The 25,174-nt window shown below is 42.2% G+C and overlaps 1 protein-coding gene across 6 annotated transcripts in view; it reads left to right on the forward strand.

The window, feature by feature from the left end:
* ANTXR1 (ANTXR cell adhesion molecule 1) overlaps positions 1-25,174 on the forward strand; it is a 296,666-nt gene that overhangs the window by 60,491 nt on the left and 211,001 nt on the right. For all 6 annotated transcript variants that reach the window (XR_014295968.1, XM_082643354.1, XM_082643355.1 and 3 more), the window contains exons 4-8: positions 5,040-5,121; positions 5,682-5,715; positions 6,986-7,065; positions 9,608-9,676; positions 11,085-11,165. Coding sequence is in view for 5 of the 6 variants with exons in the window: in XM_082643354.1 (XP_082499480.1) it covers positions 5,040-5,121; positions 5,682-5,715; positions 6,986-7,065; positions 9,608-9,676; positions 11,085-11,165 (346 nt within the window). In the remaining variant the exon portion in view is untranslated. The remainder of the gene's footprint in view (positions 1-5,039; positions 5,122-5,681; positions 5,716-6,985; positions 7,066-9,607; positions 9,677-11,084; positions 11,166-25,174) is intronic.

Raw genomic sequence — 25,174 nt, forward strand, 5'->3', positions numbered from 1 at the left:
AATAGTCCTATTGTCCCAGAATTAAAATGGACCCACAATTTCCATGAAACCATCTGTTTTGTTTGCTTAGATGTAGGAACGTAGAGAAGGGGCATGGAGTAGGGAGGTGGGGGTAAGTCAGCTGACCTTTTACCAAGGAGGGTGGTATAAGGGGAGTGTGACCACTGCTTGGGACTAGTGAGCTCATCATATCTTGCTAGACACAAAGTATCAAGGATAAGGACAGTTTCCAAAACAGCCTTTGCTTGTTCTGGTACCAAAAAATAGAAAGCTCAAGAAAATACTTGTAAAGGAAAGGAAATAGGCTTAGAGAAAACACCCCAGTTCCCAGACTTTTTTTGGCTGGGAAAAAATACAGAGAAGCCAGGGAACCTTTTCCACAGCCCCACTGTGCCTTTTTTTAGTCCTCTTTTTAAAGTTTTAACACAATATTAACACAATATTCCAAATTTAGTGTTACCAAAATGTCCTAAACCTCACTAGTCAATGACCTAGTCAAAGATAAGGGACTTCCTTGGTGGTCCAGTGGTTAAGAATCCACCTTCCAATGCAGGGGATGCGGGTTCAATCCCTGGTCGAGGAACTAAGATCCCACATTCCACAGGGCAACTAAGCCCGTGCACTCTAGAGCCCACGGGCCACAATGAAGATCCTGTGTGCCGCAACTAAGACCCAAGGCAGGCAAATAAATAAATAAATAGATTTTTTAAATGACCAAAGATAAGACCACATTTACTTTTGATGCTCAATCTCCACCCCCCTAATTGTCAGAAATAAACCCCCAATGCCATAATGCCCCTCAGCTATACCGAAGGGTTTCAGGGTGACACCTCTGTGTGCTCAGGAATAAACCTCAGTTTTCCTGTCCCAGCCTCACTCTCATATCCCAGCCTCACTCTCATGCCACCTTGTTTGCTGTTATCCTTATGAAACCGCCAACATGCAGGGCAAAGTTGCCCTCTGCCAGGTGACTGCTAATGCCACCCTCCCCCTCCCTTTGGTGGCCTCAGTTGGGGACTCCACTGTCATCTTTAACCCTCCTTCTAATGCATAGAGGTATGCTCTTTCTCATTACCAAATGATAGAGTTGAAATTAAATTATGGCTTTTAATGGAATTTATTAAAATTGGGGGGAGGGGGCTTCCCTGGTGGCACAGTGGTTGAGAGTCCGCCTCCCGATGCAGGGGACACGGGTTCGTGCCCCGGTCCGGGAAGATCCCACATGCCACGGAGCAGCTGGGCCCGTGAGCCATGGTCACCGAGCCTGCGCGTCCGGAGCCTGTGCTCCACAGTGGGAGAGGCCACAACAGTGAGAGGCCCGCATACTGCAAAAAAAAGAAAAAAAAAAATTGGGGGGAGGGGGTATGTAAAGAGGTACAACACAGAAAATGGTCTATAACCACATAGACCCAGTCCTACAGCACTACAGTCAATTACTACCAGGTCAGCTCCTGCCTGGCCACCGTCCACATGGCCAATGAAGCTTATTTCCTCCTCCCACCTCTTCAGCAAATATTTGTTGAATGTCTATAATGTCCCAGGTACTACAGAAGACACAGAAGATATAGTGGAGACCAAAACAGACATGGCCCAGCCCTGATGGAGTTTAAAGTCTAGAACTGAAACAAATGAACAAACTAAACTAAAGTGAACAGATAATCACATAATCAAATATTATTAGTTATAAAATGTCCTAAGTGCTATAAAGCAACAATTGTGGGGTGCCATGTGAAGTCTAATTGAGGGAGCTAATTTGAATTGGGGAAGTCACATGAGGCTACTTTGAGCAATTGATATTTAGGTTGGGATTGAAGGCTGGGTAAGAATTAGCCCAGTGAAGAGCTGGGGAAAGAGCCCCCCCAGCCCCCAGGCAGCAGTGACTGCAGGTGTGAAGGATCTGCTGGAGAAAGGAGCTTAGGAAGACCAGAGGGGCTCAGGTGAAGGGTGTGGGAGCAGAACGGTGCAAGATAAGGCTGTCAAGGAGGCAGAGGATCCATCCCTTGAAGGCACTTGAAGGTCATGGTGAGGATCTGAGATTTTATCCCAAGTGTAATCAATGGCTGTGAAGGGTTTTGAGCAGGGGAGTGAATGACATGTTTTGATCCATATTTTAAGAACACTCTGGCAGCCATGTGGAGATTGAATTCAGGAGGGGTGAGAAGGCAGTCAAAAGACAGCCAGTGACTTTCCCAATGGTCTAAGTAAGAAACGATGGTCACACAGACCATGAGGTTGGCAGAAGAGATGAAGAAGTGTCAGTTTCAAGGTATGTTTAGAGCGCGACCAATGGTATCCAATGTTAGATTACGTACGGGAGCAAGAGAGAGGAGAGTCAAGGTAGAGGGGGTCAAAGAAGGCTTCTGGTTTCTGATTTGGGCAGCTGGGCACATGGTCTGATATCTGGGCACTGATAAGACAAGCAGACAATAATCAGTACATTTCCCAAATTCTGAGTTACTTGGTCTTAAATATTCCACCTAAGAAGCATCAGCAGCCTGGGCCAGGGACAGGCTCAGGCTAAACTCTTTTCAGTTTGTCTTTTAAAACCTCCAACCTGGCAATCAAGTCTCACCCATGACCACCCCATTACATCAGTTTTAACAAAAGGTTAATTCTGCATTGGACTTCCTCTTTAAGTAATTACCAGAATAAGCCAGTAATAAATTTTATACATTCATTTATTCAAGAGAGAAACAGTTTAATATAATGACTGAGAGTAGGGCATCTGGGTTGAAATCCCACCTCTGCCACTTAGTAGTGGAGGGGCTTTGGGCAACTTTCTTAGCCTCTCTCTCTGTGACTCAACTGAGTCACAGAGTCCTTATCTGTGAAATAGAGATAATATTAGTATCTACCTCAAAGAGCTATCATAAGGCATAAGTAAATTAATTACATGTATTTTTCAAACAGAGCTTGACACAGTATAAGTACTCAGGTGGTGTTAAAAATTGCCATTGCTGGGCTTCCCTGGTGGCGCAGTGGTTGAGAGTCCACCTGCCGATGCAGGGGACACGGGTTCGTGCCCCGGTCCAGGAAGATCCCACATGCTGTGGAGCGGCTGGGCCCGTGAGCCATGGCCGCTGAGCCTGCGCGTCCGGAGCCTGTGCTCCGCAATAGGAGAGACCACAACAGTGAGAGGCCCGCGTACCACACACACAAAAAAATTGCCATTGCTCTTCATTAATTCAAGTTTTACTGAAAACTGCCCACTGTCTTATGCTGCTTGGCAAAGTAGAAAGCCGGGCAGATTTTTTTTGAATCAGGTAGATTTGACCTCAAGCCTCTGCCCTCCTACTTAACTAACCTCTCTGAACCCAAGTTTTCTTATCTATACTATGAGGGCAATAATACCTACCTTGAGTGGTTATTCTGAGGATGACATCAGAAATCTTTGTGCAGGGTCTTGTATATAATGGATGCTCAGTGAACAGGAGGTTCTTTCCCTGCTCAAAAGAAGTTTCCCCACTTAATTTATTTTTTTTTAATTTTGTAATAGATCTGTACTGGAGTATAATTGCTTCACAGTACTGCATTAGTTTCTGTTGTACAACAAAGTGAACCAGCCATATGCGTACATATATCCCCATATCCCCTCCTTCTTGAAGCTCCCTTCCACCCTCCCAATCTAGAGGTCATCGCAAAGCACCAAGCTGATCTCCCTGTGCTATGCGGCTGCTTCCCACTAGCTAACTGTTTTACATTCGGTAGTGTATATATGTCGATGCTACTCTCACTTTGCCCAAGCTTCCCCCTCCCCCACCCCCCATGTCTGGTCTTTGTTGTAGCATGCAGGATCTTTGTTGAGGCATGCGGAATTCTCTCTAGTTGTGGCGTGCAGGTTTTCTCTCTCTAGTTGTGGCACGTGGGCTCCAGAGCGTGTGGGCTCCGTAGTTTGCGGCACGTGGGCTCTCTAGTTGAGGTGCATGAGCTCAGTAGTTGTGGCGCGAGAGATTAGTTGCCTTGAGGCATGTGGGATCTTAGTTCCCCGACCAGGGATCGAACCTGCGTCCCCTGCATTGGAAGGCAGATTCTTTTACCACTGGACCACCAGGGAAGTCCCTAGGGTGTTGCACCTTTTATTGACTTTCTGTTGCCATTCAATTTCACAACTCTGTAGGTCTAGAAGTTAACATGTAGAAAATTGATAGTAGTCCCCACTTAATTTAAATTGTGCATCTCCACCCTCTGCCCCTAAAGAAACCCCAGAGTGAGGAGGGTGATTTCAAATGCTTTATGGGCTTATTCATGAATGAAGTTCATATTCTTTTTCAGAAAGTACACTTTCTTGCCCTTTTCAGCACAGTATGAAGCTATTTAATTGACGGGAACCTGAACGCGGACATTTTACATCTCTGAGGGAATGGTTCACAAAGATTCCAATTGGTCCCCAAACCTTCACGTTTCCCACTGCTATCGGACCCTTTCCCAATACCATAGCCCACTTCCTCTTCCTGCCCCACTACCACCTGGAGCAATCAAAGGAAGAAAACATGGCCACCAGCCCACAGAAAACACTCTTGGTCGTCCTAGAAAGCATAGATTGCCTGGGTCTTTATTTTCAAAGCTGACTACATGGTTTTCTCTGGCACAACTCTTCTGGTGGCAGCTTGCTCCAGACGCCTACCCCTCCTGCCTGTGGTCCTTGTGGTGGCCTTGCCCTGGGTTCTTAGTACCCACCTTTTTCTGGCTCACATGAGCCCTTTCCATCTTGATATAAAGTTGCCTAAGAAGACAAGTCTTAAGACTCGTTTCCAACGTAGAATGAAAACTTTGTCCTGTTCAGGGAATGGAAAATTTTCACCTGCACATGGAGATGCCTGAAGTGTCCTTTCCCTCAATCCTTGAAACCTCACTTATTCTACACTGTGGCCGACCCTGAATGGGTAATTTACTAGAAAGGCTTTCCTGCTGATAGGGTTTTGGGGGACTGTTTGGGCAATATAGACTATCCACGAAGATAAGAAGACTAAAGCATGTGACTATCAACAGCAAAATAGAAAATGCTGTAATAAGACTAACAGGCTGTCTTTGGATTTCAGGGAACAGATCCGTCAAGGCCTAGAAGAACTCCAGAAGGTTCTGCCAGGAGGAGACACTTACATGCATGAAGGATTTGAAAGGGTAATTTTAAAAGAGTGTTAAACTCCAAAAGAAGATTGTGATGTGGAAACATCAACACAGGGATGGCTGATGAGATGAGACACACATATTAAAGGAACTGAATAACACCCAATGGCGAGACTGAAAACAATTTTCCATAAGTGTGTCTATGATAACTCCATCCAAAAGGGCCGAATAAATGAAATTCCTTCCTCCTTCCCTGACACTGATGAGGGTCTCTTAGCTAATGCTTGGCTGGCACTCATGAATCATGCCACACACAAGTCCTCTCTATTCCCAAGGTAACCTTTTCTATATATTTCTTCAGAGGTTGAGACAGAATTGCAATGACTTCAGTCTTAAGCAAAACAAGTCCCTGTCTATGAGAGGAAAGATACTGATCCAGGGTAACTTCAGATGAACATCATCCAGTGATATTTGAGTGAAACCTGGGTGAATTACATGAAGAATCAAGGCTGACCCAAGACTGTGGATCCAACACCAGAGATCACTGCCCGCTATGGCATTTGTAGTAGCAAACAGTGGCTATATGTCTAATGGCTCTTTCATGTGTTTTTCAGGCCAGTGAGCAGATTTATTATGAAAACAGTCAAGGTAAGGGTATGTTCCTAATTACCATTATGAATTATTTAACTTTTTTCTGTGTTTCCTTCTGAAAAAGTGCCTCAGTAATTTCATGTTTGAAAAGACACAGGATATTGCCTCTAATCCTTAAACACACACTTCATCACAGAGAAGGAATGCATAGAAAGATGGCACAAATGAGGTCAAATTCTACTGTCCTGATGATTCCCAAAAAAAAAGTTATGTAAAAGTAATTAAGATCTCATTATGGGCTACAGTCTGTAATGCTCATGAACAGTTTTGCATGTTGAATTCATTAAGTTAATAAACACTTGGAGGGGTTAGTAAAGTCTTGGATTTTTATGTCAAATTTAATTTTCTTGTCCTTCTCTGAGCTCCAAGCCTCTTCATTGCTGTGACTGGATACGATTTTAGATTAAGATACCAGTTTGGCTTAAACTTTCCTTCATTTAAGTGGAAAAAAAAGAATAAAATGTACTTAATGGCATGCTTAGCACAGAGAAATAATATTTATTATTATTATAATTTTAGCTATTATTACTATTACTACCCTGGCTTTCATGGGTAGCATTTCTTTATCTGAAGCAAATCTCTTAAAAGAGATTCAGTATTAGAGTGGGGATTTTTTTCCCAGGCCTGTAGAGGTGTCCACATCCTCTTTCACTCGAAACTGCAACAAATAGGTCAGACCCAATATCAACAGCAACACTTGTTATTATAAAGCCACCATCATCAATGTTACTGGAAGTTTCAAAATCACTGAAAGAATTCTAGTAGGTTTTGCCAACTGCAAAACTAATGCTTCCAGTAATACTTCCAGTCAGCTTATAAATCATGATGACTGTTACTCTTTGCCAAACTCTTCAAGGGATGTTGCATATGTGGCCAAGGACAGCATGTGAGAAGGACCCCTGAAAGGCTCAGGTGGTCGAGTTTGCCCTTGGGCCTTGGCGAGAGTCATGTGGACCGTTGCTAGGAAATAGTCATGTTTGATTCACTGTAGCTACTCCCAGCTATCAGTCCAGCAACCATTTCACCAGGTTTGGTCTTTTTTTTAAGATAAGACTTGGAAACCCAGAAACAAAACATATTCCCCCTTAGAGTCTGTCCCACATTCTTCTTCGTGCCAGAGCTACTTGAAGTCCCCACGGAAAAGTTGCTGATTCTCACAATACTGACCTTGGGTGGTGGAGCTGTGCAGAGACAGACTCCCAGGGCTGAGAGGGAGTTTCCCTTGGTGCAGCAGGATGAACTGAGTGGGTCTGTGTTGTCTGAGCAGGATACAGGACAGCCAGCGTCATCATCGCTCTGACGGATGGGGAACTGCATGAGGACCTCTTCTTCTATTCAGAGAGAGAGGTAAGCCACGGCCCGGCCTATGTCAGACATGGAAACGGTGCTTCTTCCTTCTGAAATGGGCTGCAGTCTTTCCACTCGGGCAAACTGTTAAGTGTTCTTTGCAAAGTCCCTGGATAAAATAGTGTCCCATATGTGAAAGATACTAACAATAACTTATTTTTAAAGTGAATCTTCATGTCTCACACCTGGTAGGTATTTTTCCCTCTTCCACAGATTTGCATATTACTCTGTGTTTTAAGGGACAGAATATATGTGCCGTGCCTTTCTCGAAAGTGGTGTTGAAATACCATATATAACTTTTCAACAAAGCCATTGGTTCTGTTTTTCCTTCATTTCTACTAAAACCAGGAGGGAAAAGAATTACTTGAAATATGTGAAAGCCAATTTTGTCAAAATGTATTAATCACTGAAATTATTCCTCTAAGAACCAAAGCTGAACATTAATTGGGGAAAAGTAAATTGTAATCTCTCCTTCAGTATTTCTTTTTTCCTTTTCTTTATGCCCTTCCAAAGCACTCCTTAAAGCAAGTGAAGGAATCCTCTCTACATGAAGCTTTCATTTTATAAAGAGATTCAGAAAAAGAGGTTTATCTAAGAGTTGAAAAGTGATGTTTATATTTAGGAAATTCTTTTCTTTCAAATTTCACATTTGAGCTACATGTATATGTGGCCCCAGGAAACCAGTTCACCATAGGAATGTACTGAAGCCTCATTAGTGACAAAGGCTCATTCAGGCCAAGTTAGAAAGAAACACAATAAGGAAAAAGACAGGCAGTGATGGAGGGAGATGCCAGCCTCTGGAGGAGGAATCAATTAGAGAATTACACTTATCTCAAGGTCTTGACTACTATTTAATTTAAGTTCAGCTTCCTCCGTAAGCAAGAAATTGATATGCATTCATTCATTCATTCAGTGCTACCTGAGAGCTTGGCCTGTACGGGCACTTTGCTAGACATTAGAAACACACTGGTGAGTAAGACACTGTTGCTGCCTTTATGGGCTTTACTGTGTAATACTGTTCAGCTTTTTGAAGCCTCTGTTGGCAAAGGGCATGAGGGAATTAAGTAGATAAATGCATTATTGACACCCTACACTAACTTGTACAAAATTTACAAGGGGGAAACCCACAAGTAAATATGACAGAGGCTCCCTGAGCATCCAGGAAATAATATATTTCTGTACTCTACAGTTGAAACTAACTGTATAATGGGAATGCAAAATGGCTTATTTGGATGCTAAACAACTGTCAACTAAAGTAAAAACCCTAATAAGGAAATAACTGAATATAAAATAAATGATAGGTGTCAGAGGTTTAAAGTAGAAGTTAGTAGAAAAGAATTTTAGGTATGGCACACACAAACTTGGAAAAATATTTGCAGTGCCAATGCCAATAGGATGAAGGTGTCTGAAAAAGAAACATAAAGCTCAAGATATATAAAGAAAATGAGCCTTCCATTTTTGATGATTCTGTACAAAGCCCAACTAGAGGAGAAAAGCCATAGAAGTCGTTGCAGAGAAGGCTGGGGCTAGACTGTACCTAAAAGTTTATTTTATCCTGAAAGCAGCAAGAAATATTTCTAACATGAAGGAAAAAAGATGTATGTTTCTGCCCCTTCTAAAATTCAGTGTCAGTCACAAGTGGGTTTGAGTACTAAGAGAGGGGAAAAAGGGACGCAATTCAAATCAATATGCATATATTGAGCACCTACTGTATGTTTACTATCAATGATTTATTAAGTTTCTACTGTATATACCAAGGATTTCCGATTTTTGTTTTCTCTTCTGAAACGAAGAACCTGGAAGAGCCTGTAATAAATCAGATATTAAAATCAAGCCAAAATCTGGATATTATTCATTAGGTTGCCCTCTCAATACTTACTTGTAGATAAAGTTGTGAGTTCACCCACTCAAATATGGACCTTAAATCCCATACCATTGACCCAGTGTCTTCTTTGGGAATCAAAAAGGCCATATTCATGAAGGTGCTGACATTGATGAGTATCTGCATTGTTCTATGCCTCATGTGAGGAGCTCTGCATTTATTTTCTCATTTAATCTCCAAAGCACTTTACAGAGAAAAGCCAAGTGTCAAACCCAGGTATGTTGGATTCCAAAGGTCACATCCTTTCCGATAGAGCATGCTGCCATTACAAAGGAAGAACGCATGTCAATAAAAATCCATCAGAGGAACAGAAAAGATAATCATTTCCCCAGAATATTTAATATGACTTATCTCAGCCTATGGTATCCTTTTCCTCCCCTCATCATTCAAAGCTTCTCATCAAGACTCTACTTCTGTGGATCTTCCTCAACACTTCCCATTAGACTAATCACTCCCCTCACATCCACCATATTGCATTAGAATGTGATGTTCACTGGAGAATTGGCTCTTTGGGGACAGGGATTGCCCTCTCCCTTGTGGTACCTGGCATATAGTAGGTGCTCAATAAATACCTGATCACTGCAGTTAGGCTGGGTGATCCAAAAGTAGTACATTTGCCACTGCTTCTCTCTCTAAATGTCTTTTCTTTCATTGGCCCAGGCTAACAGATCCCGAGATCTTGGTGCAATCGTTTACTGTGTGGGTGTGAAGGATTTCAATGAAACACAGGTATGAGCATGGATTTCCTCAGGTTTGGGAGCATATTCAGCTTGTGAATGATAGAAAACATGCAGTCAGTGCAGAGGGTGCATCAGCAACATAAATATCCATTAGATGGATGATTTTTCCTGAAATGCTATTGGATGTGTGAGGGATGTGAACTTATTTGCTAATGTGCTTGAGGGTCTTCAATGCAGACCATCCAGGCAGCATCTTTTTTGGTTGACTTTCTTAGTACATGTTAAATTGCCAGGAGGTCAAAGTAGATCGAAATTAACTTGGAAAACGTGTTTTTTTTTTTTTAATTTAATTTGATAAATCTGATTTTCTTATTTAAATGGCAAACATCCCTTTTTTCTCATTAAAGGTGCAATACATTTCAATACCCCCCAAAATGGAAATAATTGGCCAGTGGGCAAAAAAGTATGTCCAAGTGTTCACAATAAGCAAATTGTAAAAATGTGTTAGCAACCTAAATAGATGTTCTTCAAAGTACTTCATAGTTTTTTTTGTTCTAATAACATTGACAAAGTTCAGGATATGTTGTTAAATGAATAAAATAGGGTTACAAAACAGTATGGGAATAGTATGAGTCTACTATTTAAAGTAAAATGTGTATATTTATATAGGAAAAGTCTGAAAAACTATATCAAATTAACAGTAATAGAAAGATGATGGATGGATGGATGGACAGACAGATGAATTATTGATAACTTTTTTCTTTTTCTTTTAACACTCCTGGTTTTTTGAAATTTCCCAATGATTGTGTATTACTTTTACAATCAGTAAAAATCCTGGTACTGACTGACTGTGGCAATCACAGCCCTAGACAGAGTTTGGGAGTAGAAAATCTCCACAGATCAGTTTCTCCTTTCTCCAGTCCTCCGCTCCATAAAGCAGGAGCAACCAAACCAATCGCAAGGGTCCTTTCCTCAATGAGCAGTTTGGGTGAAAGATAAGGGTCCCCATTCATTGGGCTCGCTCAACACCAAAGCTTGAATTTATTTTTAAAAAGTTGCTTTGAAAGGAAACTTGAGTCTGTTTGATTCAAATATAGTTGCCAACAGAAATGTGGTTGAATGGGAGAAAAATAAGCCAATGGCCTGCCCCCAAATCCATAAATACATCAACCCAGGCCAAATGTTCATCTAGCTGGGCAATCTTACCGCTGGTCCCAAGGAGACAAGTATTAAAACAAATGTAAAAGCTGGAACCAACCCTCCAGACCCGCTCCAGAGTAAATCCCCTGGTAATCTCATTATGACAGAGGGCTTCTCAGTGAGGTCCCTGAGCCCAGGCAAGCCCTCAAGTTCCTATGGGTTTTAAAAGGAGATGGAGGCCCCTGGACCCAGTGGCTTTCCTCAGTTCTCCACGTCCAAGCCTGACACATCTCCTTGTGTGTTTGCTGTGTCCTCAGCTGGCCCGGATCGCCGACAGTAAGGATCACGTGTTTCCGGTAAATGATGGCTTCCAGGCCCTGCAAGGCATCATCCACTCAGTGAGTAGAGTACTTCCTCTGAGAATGGATCCCCGAGCACTTCCTGCCCCCTGACCTGCTGTAGATACCCCAATTCCATCTCACTAAGGCTGGTGTTCTTCTACATTTCCTTGTATATCTTTATATCTGTCATGTTCCACGTCTCCATCCTGCCGTTCACACGTGTTCCTTTTCTCATTCTCCTGTGCCAGTTCTTTACCCTACAGTGGAACATTAAAAATGGAAAGGAAACTTGCTCTGGCAGTGAGCCAAACTTCAGGCAGTTCTCATACTGGAAGGACTGCAGCTGATGCTGTGCACTTGACCGACCTCAGCTTTCCCAACCGTGTCTGAACTCAAGCTGCTTTCTGAACATTGCAGGCTCTGCCTATATCACTTGGCCATCAGAGGCACTTTCAACCAGTGGTTTTCTATCTTGGCTGCCCATTGATGATTATCTGAACAGGATTTTTAAGGTCTTCCCAGGTGATTTTAATGGAACCACTGCTTTAGATCTATAATCCCCAAATATGAATGTTTCTTTTTTTTATATTAAACTTTTATTCATTTAATGAATGGAACTTACCTGGAGTCACAACATAGATTCTTTTTTTTTCTTTTTTCTTTTTTGTGGCCCATTTGTTTTTTGGTTTTTTGGTGGGGTTTTTTTTAATAGTTGATTTACAATGTTGTGTTACTTTCAGGTGTACAGCAAAGTGATTCAGTTACACACATACATGCACACACACACACACACACACATATTCTTTTTCAGATTCTCAGATTCTTTTCCCTTGTAGGTTATTATAAGGTATTGAGTATAGTTCCCTGTGCTATACAGTAGGTCCTTGTTGGTTATCTATTTTATATATAGTAGTGTGTATATGTTAATCCCAAACTCCTAATTTATACCTTCCCCTGTTTTCCCCTTTGGCAACCAGAAGTTTGTTTTCTATGTCTGTGGGTCTATTTCTGTTTTGTAAATAAGTTCATTTATATCATTTTTTTAGATTCCACATTTAAGCGGTATCATATGATATTTGCCTTTGTCTGGCTTACTTCGCTTAGTATCATCATCTCTAAGTCCATCCATGTTCCTGCAGTTGGCATTTTTTAATTCTTTTTCATGGCTGAGTGATATTTCACCCTCATTGTAAAATATGAGGGTTTCAATGTTCACCAGAGTTTGCACCGTCACCAGCCCTCTTTTTCATCCCATCCTGGTTTTTTATCATCCCTTTCCCATCAGTGAACAGGACCTGGCTTTCTGGGCCTCTCTTTTCTACCATCCATCCCCAGGCTAGGCCCTTGGTCCAGCTGGAATATTGGAGGATGCTAGTCTTTGAAGCCTCAGCCAAAAAACCTGTGTGTGTGCTGCTCCTGTAATAAAGTCCAGGGTTGCTGAAGCCTCCATCTTTAAGTTTGGGGACCAGGCAGACAGACAGTGGTTTCTCCAGTTGGAGCTCATGAGGCTTCAGACTTGAGGTCCAGGATGCAGATTCAGAGCTCAGAGGATCACTGTCCTCTTAAGATGTCAACGGCGTCTTAAGCCAGGTTTACCCATCAGGAGCTTGGGATCTGCCCAGCTTCCGCAGACTGACCTAAGAAACCTCCAACCTGGATGTGCTTCATGCTCCCTCTTCCTCCCTCCAAGGTTTGCTTAGAACCCCAGCAGAGTGGAAAGCAGAGTGAGAAGTAGGAACTTTGGAGCTGGTCAGCCCAGAGTTGAAAGGCTGACCCAACAGCTTACCATTTATAGATCCTTAGATGAGGTATTTCGCTTAGTTCCATATTTGTATAAGGGATTAATGATAAGACACATGTCGTAGGCTTGTTTGAGGATTACAAGAGATAATAACACTAGTGAAAATACCTAATATTTTTCCAGGCACATAATCAGTCCTCAAGACATATGAATTATTTCCTCTTCCATGTCCCTTCATCATCATATGAGAAACCTTGGTGTCAGCTTCCTCCTCACGCTCTAAATTTTCTTGAATATACATAAAAATCACCTGGGGAATCTTGTTTGCAATACCCATTCCCAGGCCCTATCCCCAGGAGCTTCTATCACAGTCAGTATGTGATGGAGCCTATGAAACTGCATCTTTTCAATCTGCATGTTTTAATCAGTGCCCCAGGTGTTGTACTTTCACAATAGTGATATATGTGACCTTACATTTTCAGAACTGTGAAAAATAATTCCACCCCAAGTTGGGAGTTCCTATCCTAAATATGTCCATATGACAGTCATCTTCTTTAAGATGTGTTTGCAAGGGACAGAAACACACTTAAACCACCTTAACCAGAAAGTGAAAATTATTGAAAGGATAGAGAAGTTATCAGTGCCAATTATGGATCCCCAGGTGAGGGACCCCTACTGTAAACAAGTTCTGGGGTCAGTGTGGTATACCTGACAGTATAAGTGACAAGAAATGTCATAACCAGGTAAAACAACACCCAAATAGTGATTTAGATAGACAGTTAACAGCAGGATTTCAGCCTGATCATGAATCCTGTGGCAGCTCAGAGGTGGACTGTTCTGGACCGGAGCCTTCATGAGAAACTGGGGTAGAGGATGGGTGATAGGTAACACCAGAGAAGAGATGGCATGACCTCAGCCCAAAGACTGGAAAAGAGCAAGCATATTTTTAAGACAGTAATAATACCTATCTGTCTAGTGGGAGAGTTTGGATAAAGGAGTCAGGAGTAATGGAAAATAAGTCGAGACATTGGGTTAGAAGCAGATTGATGGGAGCCTTGAAGGAACTTTGACTCCAACTTAGTGTAATCACTGAAACACTTTGAACATCTAACAAGTAATATTTAAGAAGAGAATCTGATGGCAGTGTCCCTATATATAGAAAGGAGACTGGGGAGGCCCAGAGGCAGGAACCCAGGCATGAGGCTACTACAGAAGTCCTTTCTTCAGATGGCTGGGTTTGAACAGGGACAACTCTTACCTGTTCAAAGGTTCTTATGAGCCATGTGCCACATCATTCAACAGTTGGTTCCTACCCAAATAATTTGAGTATTTTTATCTGCATAAATTGCTGTTGTTCTTGAATATTTCAACCTTAGCCACTCACCCAAGCTTAACATGGGCCCAGATGTTTGTAAAACTCTCCCTACCCCCAATGGAAATCACCCTAAAGATGTTTAAGAAATTTTAGTGAAACAGTCTTCCAAAAGGGGGAAAAAATAATTTGAGACTCCAAACTTTTAGCCGAATGATAACATTCTTGTGAGCTTTTATCTGGGAGTTATGCTAGTGGTTTCCATCCTTCCAATACTTGAAACCCATGTTTATCGCAGTTGTTAATTCATTTGCCTGGACAGAAAAACAGGGACAAGCACAGCACAACTCGTCTTTCTCAACTCAGACAGAAATAATTATGGCCTGAAAGTTGGTTAACTAATTTTAAGAAGTAGGTTCATTTCTCCTTCTGGATACTGAAAAGAAAGCTCTTGTTTCCTCCCCACTCCCCGCCCCCCCGCCCCCCGCCATCTAAAGCATCTCTTCCAGCTTTTTCCCATGGACGTTGTTTTGTGGCTGGCTATTTTCTCATAATAAAGTAGGACTGGGCTTAATTATCCAAAATAGGAGTACAGAGCAGCTTTCAAAATCTCAAATAGTTCATGAAGTTTTAGACCCATGGTGACCTTCTTTTTTTATTGAGGTGTAGTTGATCTGCAATATTAGTTTCAGCTGTACAGCATAATGATTCAATATTTTTATAGATTATACTCCATTTAAGGTTATAAATTATTTGCTATATTTCCTGTGCTGTACAATATATCCTTGTAGCTTATTTATTTTATACATGGTAGTTGTACTTCTTAATAGTGACCTTATTTTTAAATCCCCAATCAAGATGCAGGGGCTAGGGCTTCCCTGGTGGTGCAGTGGTTGAGAGTCCACCTGCCGATGCAGGGGACACAGGTTCGTGCCCCGGTCCAGGAAGATCCCACATGCTGCGGAGTGGCTGGGCCCGTGATCCATGGCCACTGAGCCTGCACGTCCGGAGCCTGTGCTCCACAACGGGAGAGGCCACAACAGTGAGAGGCCCGTGTACCGCCAAAAAAAAAAAAGATGCAGGGGCTAATATTTATTCATTCCTCTAATACTCATTGAAAACCTTTTATGGTAGACTCTGACCATTTGGTTATAAGTAAGCAGGTAGACACCCTATCCTGGTGGAGCTTATAGTCTGGTGGGAGGGACATATAAAAACAAGTCAATAAATAAATATGTATAATTATGTGATACCATGTGACACATGGCATATGAGAAGTAACATATGACTGAGATTAAGAGTAAAGTGATTGGTAAAGAACTCAGGCTCCTGTGCAGAGATAAGCTGAAGGTGAAATAGAGTTGTTCATCGAAAGAGCATGGATACAACATTCTTGTCAGACCAGAACCCTAAGATGGTATATAACAGAATGAAAGAGTAGGGCTTGGATGGAAAATGACAGAAGATGAAGGAAGCAGCAAGCAATGGCTAAATCATGCGGAGCCTTGAAAACTATGCTATTTTACTGTAAGGGCAGTAGGCAAACATAGCCAGATACAAAGTCTTACAATGGAACAATCATGCTTGCAATCAAGACTCTCAGGGAATCTAGAGATCATGGCGCTTTATCCAGCTCCCCTTTGGATAATGAATAAATAAACACCCAGGACAAGTAGTCATGAGGCCTGTGAAGAAGAAACATTACTATGATTTATTGAGCATCTTCTTTCTACCAGCTCCTCTGTTAAGCATTTCCACAACCACTCTCTGAAGAGGGACTTATTATCCCCATTTTACAGGTGAGGAAACTGAGGTGCAGGCAGTTAGATAAACTGCCCCAAGTCTGCCCACTCATAATGGTGGAGGAGGGAAGTCTGGGTCCAGAGAGCCTGCTGTTTCCACAATACTGGGCTGTGAATGTCTGAAGAAGTGGAAAATCACCACTGGATTATCAGAAGCTGATTATTCAAGGCATGGATACATCAACTCTCCGGATTCTCTGCTTCCTCAATCTGATTCCTGTGTTTTGGTCTTTTTACTGTTCCTAAATCCTCTCTGCTTTAAGGAGGAAGTACTTATGTTTCAGATTTGCATAACATGTTATTTTTCATCAAAGTGCCCTCACTTGTTTTCCATTTTCATCTCCCATCAGTGGGACATAGGAAAAAGGCAGAAAGAAATCAATGCCTGTAGATAACTTATTTGGGGGCCAAACATTGTTCCTTTTTCCCATTTAATATTATCCTATTTAAAAATCACAACAGCCCTAGAAGGGAAATATTCCCATTTTACAGATGAAGAAACTGAGGCTCAGATACCCTGCACAAGAGCACACAGCTCTAATGGGGAGATCAGGCTTGGAACCCAGTTCCATGACTCCAGAGCCCAGGCTTTCTCCCACCTCTATTTCCTTAGGAAGGTAAAAATAAGAAAAGTCATCATTTAGTGAATTCTTAGGTTCTAGACCCTGTGAAAATCACTGTACATAGTCATCTCATCAAATTCTCACCACCACCATTTAATGTAGATATTATTACTCCTTCTAGAGAAGCAGATACTCTAAGGACAGAGAGATTAGCTAACTTGTGCAAGACTGCACAGCAGTGGGCAGTGATCCAGAATAGACTCAGCTCTGTCTCTAAGGTCCATGACAAGGTGACCATAGTGCTCTAGTGAATGATGTGGGTAGGCCAGGAAGCAGCTCCATTTCAGAGAACGGGACCCTGAAGACCAAAAACGTGAAATGACTTGACACAGTTCACACAGTTATAGCAAAGGCAAGACCAGAACCCAGGTGGGTTCTCTGATCTGAGTGCACCATGGGTGGGCAGGAGAGCTCTTTGCTGTTTACTATTAGGTGGAGAGTGCCTCTGAAAAATCTCAGTTTCTGCTCAATGGTTGAAATTCCATCATCATGAGAAGCTGGCAACTTGACACAGGCTGAAAGGAGCGTCTTCCCTTCCACACTTGCTCAGGACTCTACCTCGGAGGACAGAATTCCTTCTTGTTTTTGCAGAAGTTGGTTGATAAAATAAGACACAATTTGCATGGTTGGAAGATTGGAGCCCTTTAAGCCAGTAAAACTGTAGAGGAAGAAACTATTCCTTTGCCTTTTCTTATTGTGGCTTCCTCGGGGAATTTCCATTGACCACAACTGGTGAATGTAGCGCCAGCCCTCAAGTGAAAATATGAAGCAAAGGTCCAGCGAGGCTCCTGGGTCTTTGTTTGCCTTTTCAAAAGTGCTGCAGGCAGTGAAATGGGAACCTACATGAAAGCTGGGTTTGGATAACACTGAAATGGGTCTGCAGCTTTGAATCCCAACACTTGGCGTGGTTACCATGATGCCAACTCCTCCCAGCTGTCCCCACTTCTTGTGCAATCAAGGGCGGTACCTGGAACCAGGCACACTGTCTCTGAGAAGGAGAACCCAGTCACTGGCACCAAGCTATCTCCATCTAGGAGCATTTCCCTAGAATAAATATTTAAGCCTGCATAGGGCTTCCTATTAATGCGAGGGTGAGTCAGCGCCTAGAGCTTTCTACATGTTTGATCAACAATAAACAAGTATTGAGCAAACATGACTATATTTGCAAGCATTTCTTGTAAGTTTTGGCACAAACATCCTGTTATCAAGGAAGCTTTAAGATCACTGAAACTGAGGAATGAATCTATTCCATGGTGTATATATATTTATTTTATTTATGAAAACCATGTCCTGTGCTGATTTCTCCCCTCTACTCATGGGAAGGTGAAAGAAATTTCTCCCTTCCAGCCCTGGTGAAGCTTTGACAAAAGTCAAAGCCCAACTTCCTTGCTTCCCTCCCATCTACTCTTCCAAGACTCCACAAGGAGCTGCTAAGGGTTTTCTTCAAATCAAAATCTGCATCACATTCCTGTAGTCCTGGAAAGTACCTGACTTTACTGAACCAACTCTCTTTCCAGGGCTAGCAGCGAGGAAGACCCGTTTCAGCAACAGCCCTTCTCTTAATCAGCCTTATTTGTAGTTGGAAGAGACCACCCTTATTTGTGATCGGAAGAAACCACACTCTCCTCCTTTGCCCCATCTGAATGCTGTCTCGAGTTCTGTCTCAACTTCAAGGCTATGCTCCTGTCCTCTCTTCTCTGAGGAGCCTGCCCTGATCTCTCCTACACCTTGAACTCTCCCTGCCTTGAACTCCAGTGGCGCTAATTGTTGGCATCACTTGTTTGGCACGTGCCTTTCCTCCTGGTCAGATGCTGAATTGTGCAGTCACAGAGACCTCCCCCTTTGTCGTATTCCCCTGGTGTCCAGTGCATTTATATGCCGGACTGTGCATATGTGTTCATTGTAAAGCAGGGCAGAGGACTGCAGAGTGTTCGTGACCTGCACTGCACCACAAGTGGGCAGTTTTGTGGCTCCGTTTCTTGTAAAAGCCCGTTAGTACTTCCCCCACCCTCTTTTCCAGGACCATATCTGTAAAGGATGGCATTTTGTGCCCCATTCACATTAGCAGGCCTGGAAACATAAATAGAATCAATTGTAGTTTCTGTAGTGAGCAGAAAATCTTTTTAAAAAATCATTTGCCTCAGCAGTCTTTAATTAGACTCAGACTTTGCAGACATTCAGGCCAGGCATTTCAACTAAGCTATTTTTTCTATTTGGCTTATGAAATAGTCCAAATGTAATTTTAAAAATCCCATTGCTTGCATAGGCTACAAAGATTGCAGAGGGGCATGTTCAGTTAATCCTCAGGTCACCCCACACCCCTCCAGCTCTTTCTCCTATATCTAGGAATCTGTTAAGACTCGTTGTAAAAGCAATAGCAGAATTTAGAACAAAACCCCATGAAACGCTGCAGGGTTTAGCTCCCAAGGAGGGCCACTGACTTTGCCAGCAGATTAGCAGATCAGCAAGCTTCTCTTACTAAATAAACCATGTATTGGAATTCACAGTTATCTGAGCTTTCCTTCTGAAAACAGGAAAGGAAAGTGGTTTCACAGAATAAAAATGAATTTCCTCGGTTTCAGAGCCTTGTTTGTCCTGTGCTTCTTCACAACAGACTCTCGTTGAGTGTGAAACTAACTGAGAGAAGAGTAGCATTTATTTAAGTGAGCTGGGTGCCCCCTCCACCCAAAAATTCTTGTATGTTTTGAGGATGAGCTTTATTATCTAAAATTCAGTAACTTCTTAAGAATGTCTTTCTTGCATGTTGGAATATTTATTTGATATAATGTATGACTGTAACATAAAATCATATATGAATCCCAGAAAGACATGTGTGTGATAGTAAATTTTTATTTTCAATTCAGATTCTGTAGAACTGGATATGAATCTAGGATAATGTCCATAGTTAATAATAGATATGTCTATTGATTTTAAGTGCAGAGTGCATTTTACTTAGGAAAGGTGACTATCTTTTTTTTTTTCAAAATTTTATTAGAGATCAAATAGTTTCAAAATTCATGGGGGCAACATTGGCAGTCCTGAAGGCATGGATGAGCCAGTTTTGTGTCCCAAGCTCCCTGGTCTTTTCTAAAAGCAATAGCCTCCAGGCTTACCCAATGTGCATTCTGCCATCAGCTATATTAGTGGACCTGGGACCCTGCTCCCCAACCCCCAAACATATACTTTTACATTTTTCCCAAATAAAGGGGTCAAGGCCTTTTACACAGCAGGCCCATCTAGACCTTAGACACGGGAACATGATACACCTACAACATTATTGTTTAAAAAGATAAACCATTTAAAAAGATGGAGGTGTTGAAGTAGGCCTCCTGGGAAGGCAGTCCCCAAAGACTTAATAAGAAGAGGGAGATGTTACAAGATGCTGAACATAGCCTTGTATTCAAAAGACTATAAAAGATTAATTTAAAAGATTTAAAATTTAATTTAATTTAAAAGACCAGAAAAGATTAATGTAATAAAAGATTATATTTACAGGGACAAAGAAAGACTGATACATAATATGCTAAAATGTCAGTTAATGAAGCCATGCAGAAAGTGTGCCATTTATTTATTCAATAAGTATTTATTTAGTGCCTACTATGTGCTAGATTAGGCCTTGTGGATACAGTGGTGGATAAAAACAAATCTCCTTGCCTCTGTAGAGGTTATAGTCTGAGGAACATAGACAATGACCAAACAATCAAAAAGATAAATATATAATTATAAACCACAGTAAGTCCTCTGAAAGATGGCAATTTATACTAAAATGTGAATTAATACAGAAATATTTCATTGGTAGACTTAGGTCACAAAATCCATACTGGATTTGGAGGGTGACTGGGAGAGTGAGGTTAAGGAAAACTCCTAGGTTTTTGTCTTAGAGAACTAGAGAGATGTAATTGGGCAATAGATAGTTAACCACCAGTGGGCCCGCCTACTTCAAGCTCCAGACATCTCTGAAGCAGAATGTACCCTTCACAACAAGTAAGACACTAAGAAACATGCTGTCTAGATATGTGGAAAGAAAAGGACCCTATACTATGAATGGATAAAGGAAACTGATCTTGTATTAACACACAAAAAATCTTCCAGCAGGAAGTGGCCAAGTAAATAAAGATGGATACTTTATTGGGGAAGGAAGCAGAGCAGTTAGGGGGGAAAAATTAAGTATATGCTTACGGTAAGGGAGGGATTGATAACAACTCTATGCAAATATTTACAATCTTTAAGTATTCTTGAGAAATCTCTGCATAAACTCTGAAATTTATGAAAAAGGACTTTAGATTTTTAGAATCAAAAAAATATATATATAAGGTTTTATATACAACCTGGACTGGTTCACAATGGATTTCACTTTTTTTTTAAATAAATGTATTTATTGATTTATTGATTTTTGGCTGCGTCGGGTCTTCGTTGCTGCGCGCAGGCTTTCTCTAGTTGCGGCGAGCTGGGGCTACTCTTCGTTGCTGTGCGCGGGCTTCTCATTGCGGTGGCTTCTCTTGTTGTGGAGCACGGGGTCTAGGTGCACTGGCTTCAGTAGTTGTGGCACGCGGGCTCAGTAGCTGTGGCTCGCAGGCTCTAGAACGCAGGCTCAGTAGTTGTGGCACACGGGCTTAGTTGCTCTGTGGCATGTGGGATCTTCCCGGACCGGGGCTTGAACGGGTGTCCCCTGCACTGGCAGGCGGATTCTTATCCACTGCGCCACCAGGGAAGTCCGATTTCACTTTAAGTCTATTAAACAGCCCTTATTACTTGGCAAAGTTCTTTTACATCTGCTGCCTCTTTTACTCCCCCAACACTCTCATGAGGTGTGCAGGAGTGTCACTACCCGTAACAACCCATGTACTTGTAGAGTTCTTTGCAGATTTCAAACATGCTTACCCATATATCTTCTTTTTGAAATCTGCCCAGAAGGTAGCAGGAAAATATTATTAGCCATCTTTCAGGCATCTTCAGCAAATAGGACTTAGCAAGAGGCCAGTGGTGGGTGACGGGATAGAAGCAGATGTGAGCTAACCACCCTTGCCCGAGAGTAATAGCAGTAGTGGCAGTAATAACGGCGGTAACAGTCACAGCTACCATTGTCTGAGAACCAAATATGCGCCAGACGTCCTACTAAGTGCTTTACTACTAAGGCTGTTCTGAGCACATTTCTTGGCGCCTTGTTTTCATGAAGGGCACTTTTGGCTGATGGCCCAAGATTGTTAAGTACTATTTGTTGACCAATCACATCTGTCTAGTCCTGTCTATAACACAAAAACCTTGTCAGTTTTCCTTAATCTCACTCTTTTCCTCACTCTCTAATCCAATATGAATTTTACCACCTAAGTTCTATTGATTTTACAAACTAAATATCTCTGCATTCATGTCTATTACTCATTTTACCACCAGACAGCCCTTCGAGGTGTTTTTCTTGTCCTCATTTTACAGAAAAAGAAACTGAGATTCAGAAGTTTAATAACTTATCCAAATCCTCATGTCCAGTAAGTGGTAGGGCTTGTATTTGGACATAAATCTATTTAAAGCCCAAATCTATTTTTTCTGTCTCCAGAGCCTAGGTTCTTAAGATTAAAACTACCATTATTTGAGGACTTCCAGGCCTTGTGCTATGGAGTCTGCCTATATTATCTCATTTAATCTTCCCAACTGAACAACCTCATGCAGTTGGCGCTGTTCTTATCCCACGATTACAGATGAGGAAACAGAGACTCAGAGAGGTTACGGAACTCGCCCAAGGTCACAGTGCTCATGAGTGAGTTGACTCAAGCAATTCGACTCCAATTTAGTTTAATATTAAACTATTAGTATGTTAAACTGTTTCCCAAAATTGGGGCTCAGACTAGTTAAAAGACTTGTCAAGGACCACAGGTCAGGTGAGTACAGGACCAGGGGCAAGACCAGGACCCAACTCCTCACATTGGATCATGCTTGAGGCATGTGGTAGTCTTAGCCAGTCTCCATCAGAGGTCAGCTAGACTATCACCTCTGACGTTGCCCCAACCCTGTGTGAATTCTTTCCACCCGGTCTAGTGTTTTCCCTTCATCCATCTCCCAGTGCTGTGTCTCTAGCTCCTCCGCGGCTACCACTGCCCAGGTCGGGGAGGGATCCTCTGCCTCCCCACCCCCATGCAGCCTCCAGTCCCTAGGCTGATCTGCTGTCTGCTGAAGTTCGGACAGACTGATTGCTGTACAGTCTGGGCTGCTAATAACCAAAGGAACCCCCCAAATCCACCCCATGCCATTGTGACTTCCTACCTTTTGAAACCAGACATTTCTAACTCAGAGAAGCCACAGTCCCAGACAAGTCCTGCCCATCCCCCTCACTGATAAATTTTACTCCATTGGCTGCAATGCCTCCCTTCCAGATGTTTTAAGTTAAGATTGGGAAAGTTGTGTTTTTACTGGATTGAATCACAGCCCTTGGCTGAAATTTTTTGGCCCTTTATACACTCCTTAGATTTATCAGCTAATTGCAGACACTTTGAGAGAATAATACAGCATGTGTTTATTATGACAAAACCCGTAAGTGTGTCTTTGTGGTCAAAGATTCACGGGTGTTTCCTTTACTCACCCCTGGTTCAGTGTTAGGGTTGGTTCAAAAATGTTGCTTCACGGGCTTCCCTGGTGGCTCAGTGGTTAAGAATCCGCCTGCCAGTGCAGGGGACATGGGTTCAAGCCCTGGCCCAGGAGGACCCCACATGCCGCGGAGCAACTGGGCCCATGCGCCACAACTACTGAGCCTGTGCTCTGGAGCCCGCCAGCCACAACTACTGAAGCCCGCGCACCTAGAGCCCGTGCTCTGCAACAAGAGAAGCCACCACAATGAGAAGCCCGCGCGTCACAAGAAACAGTAGCCCCCGCTTGCAACAACGAAGAGTAGCCCCTGCTCACTGCAACTAGAGAAAACCCGTGCACAGCAACGAAGACCCAACGCAGCCAAAAATAAATAAATTAATAAAATAAATTAAAAAAATAAAGAGTGGTGACCTCCGAAAAAAACAACCCTGCAAAGGCTGAGTCACTTAAAAAAAAAATGTTGCTTCAAAGTCAGGAACTTAACATGGGTGAAGATTTCATTTATGTGTTTTGATGGAGTTTGGGGAATGGAGACAGGATAGATGCGATAGCCCGATTTTCATTCTTGGACTGTTGAAATCTTTAGTTGTAGATGATAAAGTGATTTATAAAAGGAGACAGAGGAATTTTATTTAAAACATAAAAAAAGCTTTGTGTTTTTCTAATGTCACTATTTAATAAAGTTCTCCATATGGGTTAATTCTGGATCTCCCTGTGGCCTATTAAGAGATTTATGCCTGAAGACATGTTAAAGGGTGTGCCTGCCTCTCTGAGTTATGGCAACCAGTAGCTAAGGTGGCCCTTCAGCCAGGAAGAGCCCAATGGCAGCAAACTGGGGGGAGAGGGGAGTGGACTGTCATCACAGCTCAGATAGGGCAGTTGTTATCTGGGGTATGAGTCACTGGCAAGGATCTGGATGAAGATCTTGGCAAGCCCCAGTCCTAGGATGTTGCTGCATCTAAAGGACCAGATTGACCACTGGAAAGGCAGGATGGAAAAGCCAGAAGCGAAACATGGATGTCCAGGATACATCCTTGGGGTCCCTGATCCCAAGTCAGAATGTCAGTGAAGGGCTCAGAGGTGATGCCAGGTCCTTGGGGACCAGGGAGAACTGAGGCTGCACCTATGTTTGAGAAGGACAGTGATTGGGTAAGCCAGAGGGAGAAGAAATAAGGCAAACACTGACAAAAAGGAACAAATTGCTTTGACTGTGGAATGAGGTAGAAGCTGAAAACAGAGGAATCAAAATACGAAAATGCCTTTAAATTGTAAAAGAGTCAGAAAGAATGTCAGGAAAAAAATGTCAGCTGGAAATCTGGATTTTAGAATTGTCAAGAAAAAGAAATACAGTCGTCCCTCTGTATCCATGGGTTCCACATCTGCAGATTCAACCAACTGGGGATCAAAAATATTGGGGAGAAAATCCAGAAAGTTCCAAAAAGCAGAACTTGAATTTGCTTCGTGCTGGCAAACATTTACATTAGCATTTCCATTGTATTATGTATTATAAGCAATCTGGAGATCATTTAAAGTAAATGGAAGAATGTGTGTAGGTTATATGCAAATACTCCGCCATTTTATATAAGGGACTTGAGCATCCTCTGATTTTGCTATTCACGGGGGACCAATCCTCCTGAAGATAGGGAGGACTGTGATGCTTCTTATTACTCTCAGGTATAGATAATTACCTAAAACACATGGTTGTGAGGGAGCCTGTTTCAATGAATGTATTTGAATGTTTTGTCATCTGTACACCAGAGAACAATTTTCTCAAGCATGTTGTTCACTTCCTTTCACAATGCTTCTCTCTGAGGATGCCCAGATTTCTCTCTGGAATGGGTAAATATTATCTCTTCTGAGAAACTGGTTTGTTTTCATTCTTCAGATTGAGAATCTCATAAATATTGTCTGCCCTTCTCATTTGCTACTAGAAAGCTTAGAACTAAATTCATGAGCCACTCCTAGCAAGGAAATAAGTTCTTAATAATACATAATCAAAAATGTATTTTTCT

The sequence above is a fragment of the Mesoplodon mirus genome (assembly GCF_964341445.2).
Source record: "Mesoplodon mirus genome assembly, chromosome: 14".
Taxonomy (NCBI): domain Eukaryota; kingdom Metazoa; phylum Chordata; class Mammalia; order Artiodactyla; family Ziphiidae; genus Mesoplodon; species Mesoplodon mirus.